Source organism: Copidosoma floridanum, unplaced genomic scaffold, assembly GCF_036245765.1.
Source record: "Copidosoma floridanum isolate Cflo_tuat_1 unplaced genomic scaffold, Cflo_Japanese_pri ptg000027l, whole genome shotgun sequence".
Taxonomy (NCBI): domain Eukaryota; kingdom Metazoa; phylum Arthropoda; class Insecta; order Hymenoptera; family Encyrtidae; genus Copidosoma; species Copidosoma floridanum.
In genome coordinates, this window is record NW_028321904.1 from 16,232,551 (window position 1) to 16,254,432 (window position 21,882).

At 40.9% G+C, this 21,882-nt stretch overlaps 1 protein-coding gene across 1 annotated transcript; it reads left to right on the forward strand.

The window, feature by feature from the left end:
- Nucleotides 1-18,548: 18,548 nt before the first annotated feature.
- LOC149373798 (uncharacterized) lies at nucleotides 18,549-21,617 on the forward strand. Its single transcript, XM_089595723.1, has 3 exons — nucleotides 18,549-19,459; nucleotides 19,529-19,847; nucleotides 19,914-21,617. Exons 1-3 carry the CDS (start codon nucleotides 18,549-18,551, stop codon nucleotides 21,615-21,617), a joined length of 2,934 nt encoding a protein of 977 aa, XP_089451849.1.
- Nucleotides 21,618-21,882: the final 265 nt, after the last annotated feature.

Genomic DNA, 21,882 nt, shown 5'->3' on the forward strand with positions numbered 1-21,882 from the left:
TCGCGAATAATAATTAGACCGCCAGTGTTAGAGCCGGTTGAGTTTAATTCGATTGACAATAGCGAAGAATTTAATAGCACTTAATAGTTGATAAAATTTTAAGAAAGCTAACACAAACGAAATTATGTAAATGAACCTGATTAACAATCAGCTGTTTAGTGAAGCTCGTTGAGTAGAAGCACGAAGCTTGGAAAGCTTGTGGCAGCAGCGATTAGCATGCGTACGGCCCGTGTCAACAGCAAGCAGTAGTGAGTGACGTTGGCAGCAAGTAGTGGTGCGTAGCGTCGTCCCACGTAGCTGATCCGTAGCCTGCAAAGGAGCAGGAGCAAGCAGCAGTGGCAGCTCTTCAAAAGGACGTGCGCGCACAGCGGCGCAGCAGCAACAACGCTGATGTGACACGTCGCCAAACGACGACGCTCTCAGGCAGGCTGGCCACCTGTAATCGAACAAAGATGGCCGCAGCAGCAGCGGCAGGCGCGGCTGTGACGATCACACGTGCGCTAGAAGCGCAAACAATGATGGCTGTTAGCGAGCTGGAGGCTCGGCGCGCTTCGGCAGCCGACGATGAATGGCCAAGGGCGAGCGGGTAGCTCAGCAACCTCGGCGTGTGGCGACTGCCTGCAGCTCCGTGTATAGGGTGGGCGCGGTGACGACGACCACAGCACCGCGTACGGGAGCACGCAGGAGAGCACAGCAGCAGCGGCGGGTGCGGCTGCGAGCACGTGTGCGCCAGAGGCACAGACAAAGATGGCCGTCAACGAGCTGGAAGCTCGCACGACTTGGCGTGCATCGTTGCCGACAATGTATGGCCAAAGGCGAGCGGGTAGCTCGGCAACCTCGGCGTCTTGTTCACGTCGCCCTGTCCTATCCGGCTCGAAGGACCAATGTACAGGATGGTGCCCAGGAGGCAGTGCTCCTACACTGTTGTTGCGCCGGATCGCGTGGATGAACGGAAGTTGACGAGAACTTTTGGGAATTGTAGTGTACGTGGGTAAATAACAAGGTGACTTCCTTTTATTAAATCAGCTTTAAATTTCGTTCGGAACTTAACACTCGCGTACATTGACTTTCTTACATAGGAGGGAGAAGAGACGCAGTGCAGCGTGGCTGGCTCTTACTCCCTTTTGTGATGCAGAGCAGTTGCAGACTGACTTGGCGGGGCGATGTTAAGCCGGGGAGAGCACGGAGCTCAGTCTTACCGTCTCTTTCTAGCGCGGCGCATGCACTTTCCACTCAGAGCACACGCCTGGAGCACTCGACTGAAAACACTTTTGACACACGTACACGCACACAAATGACATCAAGCATTTGATGTCATACAACAGTTATTTTTCTCCCACTCCACGTCCTTCATTATCATGCAACGTGCTTGCTAACACAAAAAAATTTTTGTATGCATATAACTACTGCGTGCACCTGCTGCACACAATTTTGCACATTTAAACAGCACGCCTAAACCAGCGCTGCAGACGACTTATGCACATTGCATCGCGCGCAAACTCAAACTTCGTTGAAGGTCACCAGCTGGCGCACACGGAGCTACAGGCACTTATGCACATTGCGCATCAACTTTAACAGCACGCACAAACTCAAGCAGCGCTGCAGGTGGCGCACGCAACCTGGTGCAGCGCATGCATAAGGAGTGCGAGGAAGCCACAGCTTCTGCTTGCCCATTGGCTGCAGCAGGGACAACTCTACTCTAAAAGTGGAGCCACTTGCCGTAGAGAAAGAGTGGGTCCAAATCGCCTGGCAACTCGAGCCCACCTGGGTTGGAATCGCCGTAGCTTATCTACTTTAGAGCATAATCTGCTTTAATATTGCATGGTTTTATGGCAATTCTTTGAACCATCCTAGGGCTACTAGAGCAGATTTTGCTACAACAGCAAGCCAGTTAAGACAACTCTGAGAAGGTTCAATAGCTACAACGGCCTTCTTCTCAATGGTTGTCCTAATGGCATACCCACAGGAAAGGTATTTTCAAGGCCCAGTTTTCTGACTAACGATCAGTGATTTGTTACGTGGGGGATGACCTGACGACGAGATATTATTCGACCAGCAGCGTATCTTCCTTTAGCATGTTCTTCGTACACAGAGACTTCAAGGTTAAATGTCAAGCTACCTGCAGTCAGCTCTGCATCATCAAGAATAATAATAAGGAATAGCTGACAGTCTTACCACTGGTCCTTTCAGGGCCAATGTGAGTTTTTGAGCTCTTTACATGACCATAGATCTCATTAATTAGTTTAAGGGCCACCTAAGATTAAACTACCTTAGTAACAAATACACTTTTACTATTGTGCACTTACTGTTTCCGGCAATGATTTGTAGACTAAAAGACTATATAAGGCCAGCCACTATGAAACCAAGTCAGTCATTTACTAGCAGACGTCAGGAGCAGAGTCCTTCGTCATAAGACTAGGATCACTGGCGACCGGTGACCCTATTTTACCCTTTTGATTCTCAGCATTCAACTAGAAATATCTGATCCTCTCCCAGATTTTCACGGAGTGAACCCAACACCTGTAAAGAAAAAATAAGCTTTAGCAAGATGGACAGTCTTCAACGGGCAAGCATCTTGCACCAATCTTCCTACCTTGGATCAGTTAAAGAACTAAGTCTGTAGAAAAAAAGGTGCTTTAGATTAACGTCACTAGTGTTATACTAGAAAACGTTGAAAAAGAGCTTTACATTTAGTTCCATCGCTTTAGACGTTGTAGTTAATTAGTAATAGTGGATAAAAGGTAAGTTACAAGCTGTTGAGGTATTCAATCACTTGGAGATATTGCTAGACTTTTGTTCGTTCACTAAATAACGATGGTTATCTAACCATTTAAATTCTTGAGTCGCCACTCCAAACTCACTAGCTATGCATATAAGATAATTTTTCATGTATCTCTTAAATATAGCAACCCTGTCTGACCCCTCAACATATTCTTAACCCAGGTCTATATGTAATTACTTATCACCATCGTCTTCAGATCTATTGTGATGTTTCTCCCGTGTGTTAGTCATAAGTTATACTGTTCAAAACGCTTACTATATCTTATATTTTTTATTGTTCCTGATATGATATAACGTTTCGTTGCTGATTCAGAGAATTATGCATTTATTTCTCACTTAGTGACAAGGACAGGCAGAATTATTTTTAAGTTCACAAAAATTTTGAACATTTCCACTAGTAGAAGTTGCAAATGTTGTACTTACAAATAAGCTTGTTATAACCATAACATTATTTTGTACACGACTGCGAATGCGAATAACTTCACTGAAATCAGTATTGTTGTGTATATTTAAATGTTCAAACAATATCTGTAATAATAAATTGTGTATTAGAATTCGGAAAAATTATTTTGTAGGTAATTGTTAGTTCCTTCGTTAATAAAATTTTTTTTACAATGACTCATGCACAATAAAAATATTATGCACTAGACTCGGTCTCCCCTAATTAATAGTTAAATATTGACATAGGAGCTAAAAAGTACATTGCCAATGTGCGCTCAAAGTAGCTTACAACACTTCGCGTAATTCACGTCAATACATTATACAATCGAAAAAGTTTAAATAATTTATTATAAAAAGTAAAAGCATTTTCATAAATTCTTTTATGTGAAGGTAGGGAAAACACACACATATTGCACGAAAAATTACTCAAATAATTAAATTTACATTGTACTCATATCGTACAAACACGTTCAATGACAGTTTTTTCCGACATGTACATAATCCGATTGATTTTAACGCGTACTCATAACCATGGAAATTAAAAATTTTTAATTTTTTAAAATTAAGTAAGACATAATATATATTTATGTAAAGGAAACTTTTACAGATAGTAATATGTAGAATAAGGGTTATTATAAAAACACAAAGAAATTATTTGGTGGGAGATGACTTTAGTTTTTTATGTTTTTTCTTCGTACCTTTGAACCGGATACTGCATTGAAAGAGACTCAATTGGCAGTTGTTGCTATGGGCACGTCACGTTGCTAGATGACGATGCACATTTGAAGGATTAGTAAATAGGTGCACCAGGTAAATAGAGGAGCTTGAGCACATAAAGCAGGGAAAGCGAAGAAGGCTCCAAAAGGCGAACGGGATTGGCAGAGTTAGTCGGGACGTTCTTTAGACAATACGGTGGACGGAACGTCAGGATAACGAGTAAGTACTTTTTCCACAGTCGTTTGTGGCCTTAGTTAACAGGGGGAAGAGTAATCGAAGGTGTAAGACCTTTTATCGTCAAACAATTGAATTGGCAGTTCTTGACTCGATCCCGCAAAGGTATTGGGACTGATTTACCCGATGTTCAAGTTGTTTTTTGTTTCTCCTACGTGTCTGTGACATTAGTAGTTGTTGTTCTCTGCTTGGCCCAGAAAGGTTTTTCTGCTTTTTTAGATTGAGAAATTGTATGCCCATCCGTGCTGTTTATTTACCTTTAATGGCTAATGTAACTTTTACGCAAAATACTGGAAGGAGGACCACCAGATGGCAATCAGCCGATAACTTAAATTTAAGTATTATAAGGCAGAAAAAAATTACTTATGCAGCAAGTATTTCTTGCATTTATATAACAAAGAGCGTTTTTCATGCTGAGTACTATCTAAAGGAGATCGTGAGATAATTTGCTCATTATTTCGATGGGTAGATACAACAGATTATGCTTATGCGTGAGATGATTACGATCTATGCGCTGATCCGAATGTTAGATTCTTACGAAATGATGGGAGGAGTAAGCTCGCCATTTAAAATCAAGTTTTTAATCCAAACATGCCAGAATGCATTCACACTGATTCGGTCAATAACAAATTTACAAAACCACACAATTGTGCGAAACGATACTTCTCATGCAAATCCTAATAACCGAAACTCGTTCACGTTATTTACTTCGAATCAGAGTCCTAATTCATGTAACGAAAGGACGACACAAGCGTACTGGCATGCCTCAACAGAAAAAAATACAATTAACGAGATTGAAATTTTGCCGTCGGAAAATTAAGCCACGCTGTGAGCATTCTAACCCCAGATCTAACAACGGTTGATAAGGGGAAGCACGAATACCCGGAGTTGGTGATTAATATTAGCTCTTTTTCCGTCCCTCCTTAAAAAAAGTTGCTGAATGAAGAGTTTAAAAAAAAACAGCTAAGCTGCTCTAAGCCTAAAAATAAGATTTTAATTATGAATATTAACGTTGTTGCCTTGATTGATACGGGTAGTTGTGTTACATGTATCTTTGAACTTCAAAAGACAGTTTTGTACTAGTTTCCGAATCGGAAAAGCATCCCTGGAGTTAGATTTTTTTGTGATTCCTAATCTCATCCGTGATTGTATAATTGGTGCCGATGGTCAACAAAAAGTGCGATTGATAATAGATTCTCAGTAGGGACTTATTAAAGTGCCGTGGAATTGTTTATGGGAAAACATACTTTTTTGACCCCAGAAACATCTCACCGTGGATACAAGTGCAATCGTGGAAATACGGGTGAGTTAAGATGGGTTATCTCATACGGACATTAAAAAGAAGACCAATGAAATTTAAGACACGTCCATCGAACAGAAGTCACAATTAAAAACCTTCAGTGAACGTTTCAAAAATAATCTTACCGACGTTCCAGGGTGTTTTCCACAGTATGAGTATCCTCTAATTTTAAAAGATAATAAACTCTTTTATATTAAAGATTATCCAGTCCCTATGCATTTCAGAGAGAAGGTTCCTGAAGGGATCAAGTAAATGTTAAAATTATTTATAATAGAAATATCACACAGTACTTATATTTATCCTTTAGGGCCGGTCATTAAATTTGATGGGAGGATACGTCTGAGTTTGGACGCCCGTAAATTCAATAAGAAATTACAAAATGATCATGATGGATCACTAGACGTTGATGATCTTTTCCGCCGTTGCCAAAATGTTGGCTGCATGACAAGCCTTAATCTCACTACTAGCTTCTGGCATGTCATTTTAGCAAAAGAATCTCGGTAATATACAGCGTTCATATATCAGGGTTACACGTACCAACACTGTAGACTCCCATTTGAATTAAAAATTAGCAGCAGGACCTTATCCCCAGCAGCAGAACTTATCTTAAATAAAGTTTCGTCATCCGTATTTGATTTTGTGGATGATTGGCTGTGCATTTTGGAAGATTTCGATAGCCATATGCAACATCTCAAAGGATTATTTGAATTAATTTTTTAAGAGGGTGTATCTAGAAAATTAAGAAAAAAAATTCTTTTGTTGCGCAAAAGCCAAACCCTTCGCAACGCTGAAAAAAATTATTTTACTATGGAAGTCAAGTTACTGGCCATTGTGTGGGCGCTCAACAAGTTTTGCTTGTTTATCGTAGGCGCAAATACCCTCGTGATGTCTGATTACAATGGGTTATCGTATCTTTTCAGCTGTCAGAGTTTGATCGGAAGTTTGGAAAGATGGATGCTGACTATTTAGGATTATGATCTGAAAATTGTTCATATCAAGGGAACGATAATAAAGCGGCGGACGCTGTAAACCATCAATATCAAGGGATGAAGCGGGATCAGTATAACAAATTTCTCATCAGTTCATTATTGACCCAGTCACGCTGTCAGGAATTTGTTGAACAGCTCAAGGATTTAGAGGCGATACAAGGGGATGATCGGGAAATTAAGAGACTAACTTAAAATCACAAGAATATATTATAGTTGAGAACATCTTACATAAAAAAACTCAAGAATCCTTTCAGATTGTAATTCCTAAATCCTTAGTGCTACTACTAGCATGCAAAACGTACGAACTATTCGGACATATTGGGTTGACTCAGTGTATTCAAATAATCCAAGAATATTTTGTGTGCACAGAACTGAAAAAGCTAATTACACAAGAAATTAGATACTGCAATTTTTGTCAAAGAGTTAAAATGTACACGGGATGAACCTGTTTCGAGAAAAGGGCAATCATTCCACAAGGATGCAACAATGTGCTTTCAATCGACTCTTACGGTCCTTTACCTGCTTTCCAAGGTGGTGTTTGGTATGTGTCAGTATCCGTAGACGTATTCACTGAATTCATCGCTTCAAACCTAATAAAAAAAGCTACGACTGCGGTTACACTTCATCGGATCATTAATCATTATTTTTTACAACTATGGAAAGCCCTAGCAAATTCAGAGTGACCAACGAACGCAATTTACTTCAAAGGTGTGGTCTAAAAAACTCAAGGAAATAGGATTTTGTCCAGTTTCTTTGGGGATTGGCACCCCAAAGTAATTATGCCAAGCAAGTTACAAAAGGAGCCGTTTCTTTAGATCCTTAGTCATGAGCCAATATTCGAGTTGGGTAAAGAACGTTAAACTCATACAGAATATCATTAACTAAACATACCACGGTACGATCGGTTTTACGCCTGTTGAAACTCACTTAAACCACACTTCATCGCGTTTCTTGAAAGAACATGTGCCCACGGTAGAAAATAGGGATCTCGCGCATAAAAAAAAAATTGTAGTCACGGCTAAACGCATGAGGAAGAGAGGGAGTTAATGACAAGATTTTAGTAAAAGTAAGTAAATTCTCGATTGCTATCGGCAACATTTCTTAAATTTTATCAGAGTCCCTATATTATTACCCAAAGCATAATTAATACGACGTATGAAACTTTAGAACCGGGGTCTCCACTGATACGCAGTGTATTCACGGGTTGAAGCTTTGTCCGTACATCAAGAGGAATGGGGCGTATTCAGCAGCGACGGCTGCGATTAAACCAGAAAATCGAGTGGATGACCTTGCGGCTAAATGGGATTGAAACGAATCTGCAAACTGTTTGAGCTAAGACTCCAGAGTATAAGGTAAATTTAGAAACATGCTCTGAAACTCCTGTTCAAGATGATGACGTCCTTATTATACATTGTAAGGAGTCCTGGGACGAGTTGGATGAAGCTGTTGTCAAAAAATAACTATTTTTCTTATGCTGTAAGATTTGTTAAAGAAAAATGATCTTACTTCACAGATTGGGAAATTAATAAGGATGAAGGCCGTACACAAGACCATGCAAGGATCCATTGACAAAGGTTGGTAAATGAATGATCTTAACGTGCAGTTAGGAGGATGGTAAGACGTACGCATCGAGATACTTAACAGGGTAGGCGCCTTTATGATTTTTTCATGAAGTTAGGACGTTTGGGGGATAAACCCCAACGTGCGTCAGCACCAAGATCCAAACTCTGGAGTTGGCCATCAGGGACGATCAACGAGTTGAACATCAACAAGAGACCGAGAATCTTAGAAAGGACAGGGGAAGAAGGCTTCACTTAGAAGAACGATTGAAGTCATTTAAACAAGAAAATATTACGGTCAACGAAAAGACGGGTTTACTGATCCCTCTTGAGTATCCCAGTTATTATTATCATGTCTCTTCCATAAGTCACTGTTCTTATCATTTTATTTATAGCTATCTCTTACTAATTTTTAGAATAATCATCTCTTTAGGTTATAATAAATCCCAACACAAGCAAAAAGAATCTGCTGGCAATGCCCAGTTCCCACACGACCATCATAGAAGCTATCAAAATCACTATCAGTGAACTAGAGGTGGCTCTGAGAAGGATACCACCCCAAGTCGGCAGTAACAATCGGGGAACTACAAGAACTACCCTTAATGGGAATTTAGTAGCTGATACATCTGGTCAAGTGTTATCGGTGTCATCGGCTAACGATTGCTTTTTTGTCATGAAGACTAATGAGACACAAACCTGCTGGATCTGTGCAGAGCAGGGCAGACTGATTAATCGAAGCAAACTGATCGTTGTCGTTGATCTGAATGATTCGCTTGAAGATCTTAATTATTAAGAAAAAAAAGGGAGAAAACTGTTTAGATTTAAATTTTGCTAAGCACCATTCATAACATTTTAGGGGGATGGCAGATAAGAAATGAGGTTATTTTTTTTGTTTTGTTCTCGTACATTTGAGCCGGATACTATATTGGGTGAGAACTACATTGGGTGAGACTCAAGTAGTGGTCGTTGCTATGGGCGTATCCCGTAGCTAGATGACGATGCGCGTTTTAAGAATTGGAAAAACGGGTGCGCAACGCCACGGAAATAATGGGGCTCGAGCACCAAAAGCAGGGAAAGCAATAAGGGCTCCAAAGGGCTAACGGGACGGGCAGAGTTGGTCAGGACGTGCTCCAAACAACACATCAGACGAAACATCAGAAAAACAAGTGAGTACTATTTCATAGTCCTTCGTGGTGGCCCTAGTTGACAGAGCAAAAAGTAATCGAGGGCGTAAATCCTTTTCTCGTCATACGATTAGATTGGCAGTCCTTGATTCAACCTCGCGAGGATATTGGGAAGGATTTTCCTGATGTGAAAGTTATTTTCTGTTTCTTCTGCGTGTTTGCGACACTAGTGCTCGTTGTTCTTTGCTTGGCCCAAAAAGGTCCCTCTGTTTTATCAGATTGGGGACCCACATGCCCTTTCATGCTGTTTATTTACCTCTAATATCTATTGTAACTGCATTTCATGTAAACAAGGTTGAACATCGCAGAGCACACTGAGGTCAAGTGAGTCTTAACGGGGTGTAAGACCTTTTTTTGCTTAATTATCAAAGGGACATGCATTTCCAAGACGTCTTCATAATTTGGTAGGTCGTTAAATTTATTTTTTGTCTAGGTTACTTAAAAGCATTTTTTTTTTTTTTTTTTTTTTTGTGACAATTAGATGCTAATGCAATGGAAGGCACTGAGCGAGTGAGAAAGGGCATAAAGAGTTCTTTCTTGTTTCGTATTACTGAAAAGTTGTAAAGATCTACAAACAGTAGCTGTATACACTATAAACAAAAAACACCTTGCAATGGATATCCACATTTTTTCACCATGTAAATAATGTACATGTTAGAAGCTCGTAATGTGAGCATATGTCAAGATCTCTAATCACATACTTGCATATGTGTAGTTCAGCCATAAATGGCTCAAAATGCCTTATAGGATCGTTAAAAAAAAGTTGTTCAGAAAAATTGTTTGAAATAGTAGTTTTATCTCAAATACTATTTACAACAAATATCTGAAGCGATTTTTCTACAAAGCTTTTAGATCAAAAGATATTCTGTATTTTGTATAACTCAATTTTAGTTGACGTTTAAAAAAATACGTCTGCTTGTAATGCGTATAGCTAAGCTGCATGTATGGTTAAAGTGTTTTAACTTAAATGAAACGAGCTTTGGAGTTTAACCCTATTGATTAAAACAAAATTTTGATCCTCAGTGCTGCCGTTCAAAAGTAACAGCTGTTTGAGAGTGGCAACGAAAATCACAAAAATTAAATTTTTTCCCGGAATTCATTATTTCTTAGAAAATTCTTATAAGTTTTGGTATGTGGACAGACATTTTACAACTTTTTTTTCTCTACGATAAAGCTTCGTTTCCTTAGTTGCTTGAGCCTAGGCTGGCCTACCTAAAATATTGTATTTTTTTGTTACTAGTAATGAAAGTGGAAACGATATTTTCTGATGTATCTTACGAAAAAAAGGCCAATTAGACCAAATACTAAGACATGTACCCTATGTTTTATTTCAACAATACTGGAAAAAAAGTTTCGCAAATTTCTGATGCATGAAAGCTGGAAAAAAAGACAATTTCATTATTGAGAGGTATTGAAGTAATATGTACAGAAGTAACATTTTGAGCCTTGGAGTACTAATGTGATTCGTAGACTTAAGATCAACCGTTCTGCGCCAACAAAACATCCGTAGTTATTAAATAGAACAAAAAATTTTTTTCCATACGTGTGAGTAACAGAGTGATTGTACCAGGAACCGATGGAAGTAACTAAAATGTTTGTACACACAACAACTGGAAATTTAGTTATGTATCATGTAAAGAGACTGAAACTTTTGACAGCTTTGGCTTCAGTGTTTATCTTGTTATAATGTAAAGTTAGAATCGTGACATGTAGAAGCTGTTCCAAAACGCAATAGCGTGATTTTCTAAGTGGTTTCTGCCACAACCACTATTTTTGTTTTAATCGTGGGACTTTAGGTAGTTGGTTGAGACTCGCTTATAGATTAAAAATTATGGTTGTTACGGCATAAATGTAGCATACGACGTTTATGCTTAATAATATGTGTTCGAAGACATATTAAAAAGCTAACTTTTTTCCTAGTAGAAGCTTTTAGATGCGAAATTTAGATCACGGAAGGGTGTGGCAGTAACATTTTGACTATATTTTATCAATAATCTTACTTAAGAGTTATTGTATCAGCTTTAAAGTTTTTTTCCAAGAAAGTTTAGCACTTTCAATGTAACTTCACGTTATTTTAACATTTAATTTTACTTTCTTATAGTATCATGGGCTCTGAAGACGAAATTGGCCGCTTACGGTAGAATCATCCATGTATATTTTATGACTTAATTTGAACTTAAATATAACAATCCTTAAATGTTCGAACAAACAGTATCTTGCAATATTCTTAACTTATGTTATAGATTTTTCATTTTTTCTATTATTGCTGAATATCACTGAATCTGTTATCGATATTGATGAGTGCAAAGTAACTCCAGTCCTACATGTATTACAATATGATGGATGCATTCCAAAACCTATACCCAGTTTTGCTTGCAGAGGACGATGAAGCAGCTATTTACAAGTAAAAAATCTTTTTTTTTAATATTGTACTTAATAACTTTTATAAAAAATTTGTTTTCAACGAACGAATTTCAGTTAATTTACAAATAATAGTAAATACGTTTTGTAACAGTAACTATTATATTTACGGATGTTGACAGTTAGCCAAATCAATTATTGTGCTGTTCTGTAATAATAAGTTTAATAAAAAGTATAAGTATAATAACAGTAAGATTCTAATATTATAAAACTTTTCTTATTACTTCAAAACTATCAATCTTAGTCAGCAAATAAATTAAAAAAAAAAAAGTTTTAATGATATTACTTATTAAGAATTTGGAAGATCACTTACCCAAGCTATAGACTACTTGGATTAAAGATTGTTTGTAACCGTCTCGTGTTCGAGAACAAAAAGCATACATGCGTAAATTTTTATCTCAACTTAACCTCAGAGCTACTCATCAACCAAGTAACTCAAGTACCCCCTTTCGTTAGTACTTTTTTTTCTAAATTATTTATTGAATGTCTTACCTATGGCTCCCAGATTTTTAGGAGTTCGCCACATGCACAGTGCGCAATCACACTCTCTCCACAGAGCAAGCTGAAGTAAGAGAGCCCCTCTATCCAGACCTTTGACCTTAGCCCCACCCACTTCTCACAACTTAAATATGACATCTTGTACAGCACGAGTACGATCGACGATAGCCGCGCGGACTAAGTCTTTTGCTTCAGCCAAACGTGCCAGCTTTCGAATCTCACTGTTAATTTTCTTTTTTTTTTTTCCCATGTGCACAATTTTTATAACTTAGTTTTTTGTATAAAAAAAAATTTTGTTGGTTTGCTGCCTTTTCTTACGTAAATGCTCGATACATGCGATGAGTCGTCACCATGGATAATTTCAACAAAGCAAAATAATAAATTACTTTTTTTATTTAAAAAATGCTGGTAGTGTTTTATTATATATATTTTTTTTTAATAACTATTATACATAAAGTGTCATGACACATTTCTGTAATTATGTAAGTTCGTGTATGACGTTTTAATACTAAGTATGTGTGAGTCAGATCCGATTTGACCGTAGTCAAGTGCATAGTGCACACGCATTATTCAGCTCTCCTTGTATTTTATAAGTCTGTGCATAAAAAAAGTCAGTTATAGTCAGTTGTCAGTTAGTTTTTGTTTAGTCAGTTAAATAAATAATTTATTTTATTCATTTTATAAAATAAATCAATATAGTCGTCTTCTCATTTTCCTCACCCAAAATCCTTCATTTTGATTTGTTGAAATTATCCATGGTGACAACTCGTCACATGTACCAAGCATTTATGTAAAAAAAGGCAGAAAACCAACAAAATTTTTTTTTATACAAAAAACTAAGTTATAAAAATTGTGCACATGGGAAAAAAAAAAAAAAGAAAATTAACAGTGAGATTCGAAAGCTGGCATGTTTGGCTGAAGCAAAAGACTTAGCCCACGCAACTATCGTTGATCGTTCTCGTCCTGTACAAGATGTCATATTTAAGTTGTGAGAAGAGGGTGGGGTTAAGGTTAAAGGTCTCGGTAGGGGGGCTCTCTCGCTTCAGCTTGCTCTATGAAGAGACGGTGATAGCGCACTGTACATGCAGCAAACTTCTGAAAATTTGGGAGCCTTGGTCTTACTGACGTTCTATTTTTACCATCACTTAGATACCAAGCATAAGCTATAGATAAAAATAGCTTTTTATCACTCATCTTACAGTTTTATAAAACCAAAGGTCCTTTTCGAAAAGAGCTCTTAGAAGAATAGAAGAGTTTTGTTTTAAAAAAATTACTATGTTTCTTGTATGGTAGCAATCTTTGTCTTCTCGGTATTATTGCGTGTGGTAGCAGAATAAAATATAAAATAAGAAATAACATTTTGAGATTACAGTGGGGTCATTGACTGGCACTATAGACATAGCATATGCGGACATATTATTTGTAGATGTCACGTGCCTTGTAATAGTGGATAAATTAAAACTGTCATACGTAAGGGTGAGGGAGAATTAAGACGGCTAAGAAGAGAAAGAAGAGAGGTTCGTAGCTGGGTATTTCTGTGTACTGAGAAAAAAATCATGCCATTTCTGCTGTGCTCTTATGCAGAAATGGTAGTGCTGCCATATGCAACGCCTTTTTAGCAGAAACTGCGTCAGTGTCATGCAACTTGGGCATCTGTGACGTCAGAAGCAATTTTTTCATTTACCAGAAAAATGGCCGCTTAAATACGTTATAACGTATCTTTTTAATGAAGCTGGTATAAAATGAGTTCTCTCTAACTAAAATTTAAGCAAGTAAAGCAAGATCAGGATGGTAAATAAATTTTTTTCGAATGTATATTATGATTTACATAACAAATACAGTAAATGATGTTAAGTAATTACACAAAATGTGGTGAATTACTAAATATATTTTATGGCAACAAACAATGATTCTTTTTTTTTAAAACAAAATGTACTCATAAATATATGGCAATTCTTTCACATTTTTTATTAGAGAATAATAAATATCTTTCCATTATATGCATACTAATGCGGATCAAAATAGTTATTTATTAACGGTTGTAACATTCCAAACACGTTCTCATCTGATACGTATACATTCTGAATGCACCGAAATAAAATATTTTTGTTTTCGCTCATTTGTACAACTATTGTCATACTTATGTAACATGTTACGCTATTTTATTCAAAATGTTTTACCAAAATTATAATTGTGTCACTATTTACCTTAAAAAAAAATTTTTTTCGTGTAAAATCGTCAATAATATGTTAATTACTAAGATTTATCAAGTTTGGCACTGAATTGACTGCTTTAGTTATTCTCAAAAAAAAAAAATTCAAGTAAATTTTTTATACCCAACGTTTTAAACAAATATTTTCGATAATTCGTAGTTACGGAAGTAAGTTTAAGTTGCCTATGCTCAGACTCGAATTTCATGCTTAAATATTTAACTAATGGTCTAATTTTTTTAAAACCATTGATACAAGAGTTTTGTTGTGCAAACTTTAGTTTCAAATCACAGTATAACTTTATACACAGCTCAAGAAAATCTGTCATTAAATTCTTTAGTTTGAGGCTTAAGCCTTTTACTAATCATGGTGAGGTCTCAATGCAAATAATTTTTCTTAATTTTACATATAAGTTCCACAAATCACTGAATTTATTTACTCTATTACCTATTATTAGTCCAAAGTACCTCATAAATGTTAAAATTTCTGAAGCGTATAGCTACATTTTTTATTTGCTACAATATGTTTTTTTTTATTTGTGATACAATAAAAGCACTATTTTTACCTTCAAATGCCTTGAACCTTTCATTCAAAAATTCTAAAGTGAACATTTACTCTTTGTATTTATTACCATATTCACCCCCTCCCCTTTAAATTCATCATGCATCAAATCTAAAGTGATATTTTTGCTCACATGATACCCATCAACCCTATTATTCACGCATGACTCCCGTATACAAGGTTTTTAGCCTGTTAATAAGTAATAGGTAGGAGGACCTTGTGAGCATTCATCTTTATACACATTAACAGTAAAATTTTTTTGAATCCATATTCAGGTTCCTCAAACAAGCAATCTAACATTACACTATCAAAATAATTAAAATATTCTTTGTCGATCCCAGCTTCTGCAAATAACTTTTTTCACAAGCAATCACAGTAGACAAGCATACGCGTGTACTCCTACTGCATGAGTATATAGTATACCAGTGCTGTGTCTCTGATGACTCTGACGTTTCACATCCCAAAACTGCATGATACTAACGCAGTTTCCGTAGATGAGCGCTGCATATGGCAGCACTGCTATTTCTGTATGAGAGCACACCAGAAACTGCATGGTTTTTTTTCAGTGTGGTCTTTTAATAGTGACACGTTTTCTTAAATTGGGTGGACTTGGCTGAAAAACAGTTAAGTCATTTGGAATGGGATTGATGAAATTCATTTATAGTGATGTATAAAACTATGCAAATACATTTTAAAAACCTTAGATAATCATTCACAGTTTTAAATGCGTGGTAATGTAATAAATACATATCGGTTAAGTTGTAAGTGACAAACAGTATGAGTAATCTAAAACGTTATAGTTACAAAAATAAATAAGGGTAAAATATTTTTAGATTCACAGTTTTTATTAGATGGAGAGGATATAATGCAACTACTTTTGAGTTTGTTACTTCTAGTAATTTTATTGTACAAAGTTACACTTATTTCATCAATTGTTAATTAAGTTCTTCAAAATATTTAACAAAAAATACCTACAGTATAATTGTAAGAAATAAGAAACAAAAAACTATACAGAAATAAACACACAAACGGGAGTCAATACTTTGAAATTATTGCACGTTTGAATCGTAACTAATACAGTTTTTGCTAAGTCGATTAACATGGTGTAAGACAGATTGTAGAAACCCATAACAGTCAAAGAAAACTCTGTGTACTCTGGTATCAACATAAAAGGCAATCCCAACAAGTACCGAGTCTTATGCTCTCGTATGTATTAGCTACAAGGGCACACGATTTCGTCCAAACAAATGGCAGCTTGTCTGCTGTAAGCACCCCGACTATTGGCGTTTGAATATATCTAAATGTTTGTAGTATTTGTAGTGAGTTTATCTTTGCTTATTTGGGCATTTTGGGTATACACAGAACGCAGTAGAGTTCCCACTTTTTCTAGATTTACGAGGTAGTGCTTTTTTTAAAGCCTCTGAGCTGTTGTGTCAGAAGTGGAGAAAGACTTTAACAATGGGCTTAAACATGCAGGTTATATCATTGGCTCTTGTGGGTTTTTTTTTTTTTTTTTTTTTTTTTTTTTAAACATAAGGCACTATATTGTGCGGCATCAGAAAAAACAACTTGTAAAACGCACTGTCAGAACGACCCAGGTTCGTAACTTATGAACATAAGCTAGGGCACAGCTGAAAACTTCCTGTTCGCGTAAGTGTGTATACGCTTATTAAGAGCGAGAAAGAGAGAGATGAAGGCCTCGTGGCACCGCAACGCGGGGGGGTCTCTCCCAAAAGAGCCCCCCTTCCTTAATTGTCGCCACGTTGTCCAGTCTCTCTAGACAAACTGCGAGCGAGTCAGTTGCAGTCGAAGAGCGTTAGAACGAGCGTGACTTAAGTACTCGTCTGCTTCGATCGGCATGTTTTTTGGTTTTTCTCGCACTGACCAAGCGACGCACGCTGGCCAAGGAGAGCCTTCCTCTCTCTCCGTTGTCTAAGCACATTACCATATTTACAATTGATTCAATTATAAGCGTTATTTTTCTGGTCTTCTTTCCTGATTCACCTTCATCTTCATATTTGCTGCATTTGTCAGCGATAACGGGTATGTTTCCCCCCCGCGACCTTGATAACGGTTTATCGCGACCTGGAGGCTCGAAACAAAACATTGGTAGCAGAGCGTGGTTGCCTGTACGAGAGCAGCGGAACTTGACAAACACGAGGAAATCTTCGATAACGGAGCTGTGCAGCTAGCCGGGACAGCAGGGCTTCCTGGTGGCATCGCAACGAGCAGCTTCTGTTGTCTACTCGTCTCATCGGTTTTACCACCAGCTTCTCCGAAAGCCATTCTTTGGCTACGATAAGTAGAGCAAACGGAAAAAGGTCTGTGAGTAGACAATTATCTCAACTTGTTCGGCAAATTTCGTTTTTTGAAGGCTTCAAGGCCACATTCCGATCGTGCTATATCGAGCGAGTACGCCGATACATCTAGTCGCTTACTAGGAGAGCGTTTGTTTACTAGCGCGCTCGTTTTTCTCTGTTGTTCGCTGTAGTCGCTTGGCCTCGCAGTGAGCTGCGACTCACAAGCATACTTCTCGAGTCATTGTTTTGATCGCGTTAAACGCTTACGTCTCTAAGCAGCATGAATAAGATTCACCGATCCCAAACAAAATTGACGACGAATATATCAAATTTCTACGACAACTCGACCGTAAAGGTTGCCGTAGAAAAACAAACTCTGTCACATTTCGAGACGCGGCTAGGTATTCTCGAGAACTATTGGTCAACTTTCATTTCTCGACATGAGGACTTGCTCGAGTACGAAGAGTAGCTAGCCGGCGATAGCTACTTCAAGGACAATATACTCGCTAGTTGAGCTGGCGTATAGCGACGCGAAAGCGTGCCTCTTGACGCGAATTTTGGAGCTCAGGGGCCCCGCGCCGTTTCCCGGTCAACTTCCCGCGCCTATTATCAACGTTTATGCTGCGGAGCAATACGCGTCTTTGCCACGGATTGCTCTGCCCACTTTCTTGGGTAAACAAGAGGAATGGGAGAGCTTCAAGCAGCGCTTTTCTTCGCTTGTCCTCTCGAAGGCCACCGTCCCGCGGATAGCAAAATTGCAGCACTTGCTCAATGCTGTGCAGGGCGCGGCTGCGCAACGTCTGACGAGTATCGAACTCACAGACGCAAACTTCGAGGTCGCATGGACAAAGCTTACTCGTCGCTATGATAATCCACGTATACGTTTGTTTAACGGTATCGAGAGCTTAATTCAGCTTCCAGGCTGTTAAAGCTCGCAATGTTGCGGATCTTAACAAAACAATGGATCGTGCGGAGAAATCGGTTCGCGCGCTAATAGATCTCGGTTGCCCGATCGAGCAAACTAATTATTTTCTTGTTCATTGCGTCATTCGTAAACTCGACTTAACGTCTCGCAAGGCGTGGGAAGTTTCGCAGGAACGGACGGTTGGCTTTCCTTCATGTGCAGATTTAACCACTCTCCTGGAGCGCCAAATTTACGCGCTCGAGCAGGCTCACGTCGGCCCGCAGCCAAGCGACGCCGGAAAAGCTAACTCGGCATCAAAATAAAGCGCCGATGGTTCTAAGCCTTTCGCGGCGAGCGCTGTGCAAACGGACGAGTCCGCCGGAGCAACAAAGAGCTGCGTAGCTTGCAAAGGCAATCGCTACGTAAATAGGTGCCGCGATTTTAAATCCATGCCGGGATCGCAGCGCTGGGATTTATGCAAACGCGAGAGGCTTTGCGTAAATTGCCTGAGAGCGTCGCATTTTGTAAAAAAATTCCCCTCTCCCAATCGTTGTGTGACTTGCGATGCAAAGCACCACTCGAAGTTGCACTTCGAGAGAATAGCAAAGCCGCGCAACGAGGAGGTTTCCTCGTGCGCTGGCACCCCTCGCAAGGATGACAATCCTTCGGACGAGCCTGCCGGCCCTCCTGTTGCTGCGCACAATGCATTAGTTGGTCGCACAATTCTTCTTGTGACCGCTGAACTAATCGCGATTGGCCCCAACGGCAAGCGGCTGCGCATTCGCGCTCTTGTTGACCCTGGGGCCGAGCGCTCCTTCATTACGCATCACGTGATCTCAAAGCTGGGACTTCCTTGTAGTTCCGTGAATATCAAGGTCGTCGGAGTAGGCGGGAGCGCTTCTTCTACAGCGCACCGCAAAGCTGAACTCAAGGTGGCACCCCGAGGCGAATCCAACGTAACGATCTCGGTCTCGGCGTTAGTGTTGCCTAAGCTCTCTCAGCCTCTGCCTTACAAGCATGCGGTTACCTCGGAATTGCCTCATATCCGAGGGCTCGAGTTAGCCGATCCACAGTTCTTCGAGTCTCGACAGATAGACTGCATTCTCGGTGCCGACGTCTATCCGTCGATCATTCAAGATGGGACAAAGCGCGGTCCAGTGGGCGCCCCTTTAGCTCAAAACTCTGCTTTCGGATGGCTGCTCACGGGCCCCCTGGCCAGCGTTGACACAAGCAACACGATGCACATTCGCGCGTTTCACATTCACACTGATAATCTACTTGCAGTAGAATTACAGAAGTTTTGGGAAATCGAGGAGGCGCCATGCAAATCCTTGCTCACGAGCGACGAGAGCAAATGCGAGTAGTCGTTTCATCAGACTTCTTTACGCAATGCCGACAGCCGTTTCGTGGTTAAGCTGCCTTTCCAAAGCACGCCAAAGTTTTTCGCCTCTCGAGATATCGCTGCTGTTTGCTTCATTCGCTCCGAGAAGCGCAGACATCACGATAGCGATCTCGCTGAGTCTTATGGTAGCTTCATGCAGGACTACATAGACCAGCGTCACATGGAACCCGTGCCAGCTGACGAGCTCAGCAGGCCATCCTTTTATTTGCCTCATCATGCAGTAAGACAGCCCGAGAATCCGAGTAAGGTGCGCGTAGTCTTCAACGTGTCGCAAAAGGACTCAAACGGCGTCTCGCTCAACGACTTGCTGCTGGCAGGTCCCAAGCTTCAAGCAGATATCGCTCAAGTGCTGACGCTGTGGAGATTTTTTAAGTTTGTATTTACAACGGACGTAGTCCAAATGTTTTGACAGATCCTTGTACACCCGGACGACAGGGACTGGCAACGAGTGCTCTGGCGCTCCTCCGCCACCGAGCCCATCACAGACTATCGGTGCACGACTATCACCTACGGGACGGCCTCTGCGCCTTACTTGGCGCTCAAGGTCGTACAAACTCCCGCCACGGACGGCGCCGAGACTCACCCACACACCGCTGAGACGCAACACCGTCGACTCTACGTCGACGACCTATTTGCTGGAGCGGACACGCTGGACCAGGCGCGCGAGCGGCGCGACGAGACGATTCAGCTGCTATCATCCGCCGGCATGGCGCTAGGCAAATGGGCAAGCAACAACTCTTTCATCCTTGAGGGGCTTGAAGCAATGGCGGCCATTAACCTCAAGCAGGACGACGCCGTGTCAACACTGGGCCTGCAGTGGCTGCCCAGCTCGGACTCCTTCACCTTCAAACCAAAGGGGATGTTCGTCGGTCATGAAATCATCAAGCACGTTGTGCTGTCAGAGATTGCGCGACTCTTTGACCCTCTTGGCTGGATAGCTCCGATAATCGTAATTGCAAAGATTGTTTTACAGGATATTTGGCTCCTCAGCCTCGAGTGGGATGAGCTACTGCCCGACGTCCTCCAGTCACGCTGGACGCGCTTTTGGAGTAAGATGCAACAGATCTCGCTTATCAGCCTCCCGCGGTGGCTGGGTGGCCTCGAGGCCGAGGAATGGCACCTGCATAGATTTGCTGACGCCTCAAAGCGAGCTTATGCAGCATTGATTTATGCGGTGTACCCGAATCACTCTGCTCAGCTCCTCTTTGCAAAAACAAAGTTGGCGCCCACCAAAGTTCAGTCGCTGCCTAGACTCGAACTGTGCGGCGCAGTGCTAGCCGTACGGTTGGCCAAGCACGTGTCGGACACTTCAGCAAACAAGCTGAGTCGCATCCACCTCTGCTTAGACTCACGCGTGGTGCTGGACTGGCTGAAGACTCATCCGGCCCACTGGCCAACCTTCGTCACCAATAGAACGAGCGACATTCTCTCCGAGTTGCCAGCAGCTATGTGGAGGCACGTCAAATCCACCGACAACTCCGCAGATTGCGCCACCCGAGACCTCGTGCCTTCGGCGCTCGCTAAATTTCCTCTTTGGTGGCACGAACCTGTGTGGCTCATGCAGGAGCAAGAGAAGTGGCCTACTCAAGCTGCAGACGCCACTCCCAACGACCAGCCGCAGGTGTTCGCGGCGCAGGAGGAGAGACCCAAGGACGTCTCTGTGCACCCGTGCCTTCTTCGTTTTCAAAAGTTCTCCAGCTTTGACAAGATCATCCGGATGCTAGCTTACAGCTGGCGTTGGTGCGTTCGCCCCATCTCGCAAGAACACCAGCCGATTGATTCCTTTCTTTCAGGCAAAGAGATTCGGCTCGCCACTCTTCTCTGTTTTAGAATTATTCAGAGTCATCACTTTGCTAGCGAGCTGGAGAGGTTGGAGCGTGACAGCTCTGTCTCCGCTCGCAGCACTCTCCGTCGGCTGTTGCCTTTCATCGACGATAACGGAGTCATTCGAATCAGCGGCCGCCTCTATCATTCAGCGCTTCCGTACAGCGAGAGGCACCCGGTCATCCTGCCGAGCCGTTGCATGATCGTCAGGAGACTCGTCGAAGACACTCACCAGCGGACCCTTCATGGCGGGGTCCAATTGATGCTGTCGCACTTGCGTCGCTCCATTTGAATTTTACGGGGCCAACGCCTAGCGGTCGGAGTACTCCACCGCTGTGCTAAGTGCACGCGCCACGCTGCACGGAGCCCTAGCCAACTCATGGGCCAACTGCCAACTGCACGAGTCTCCCCGTCTCGTCCGTTCTCGCACACATGTGTGGACTTCGCTGGACCGATCCCCGTCCTGTTTTCAAGAGGAAGAGGCGCCAAAACAACCAAAGGCTACATCGCCGTCTTTATTTGCACTGTCACGCGGGCAGTTCACCTCGAGGTAGCCT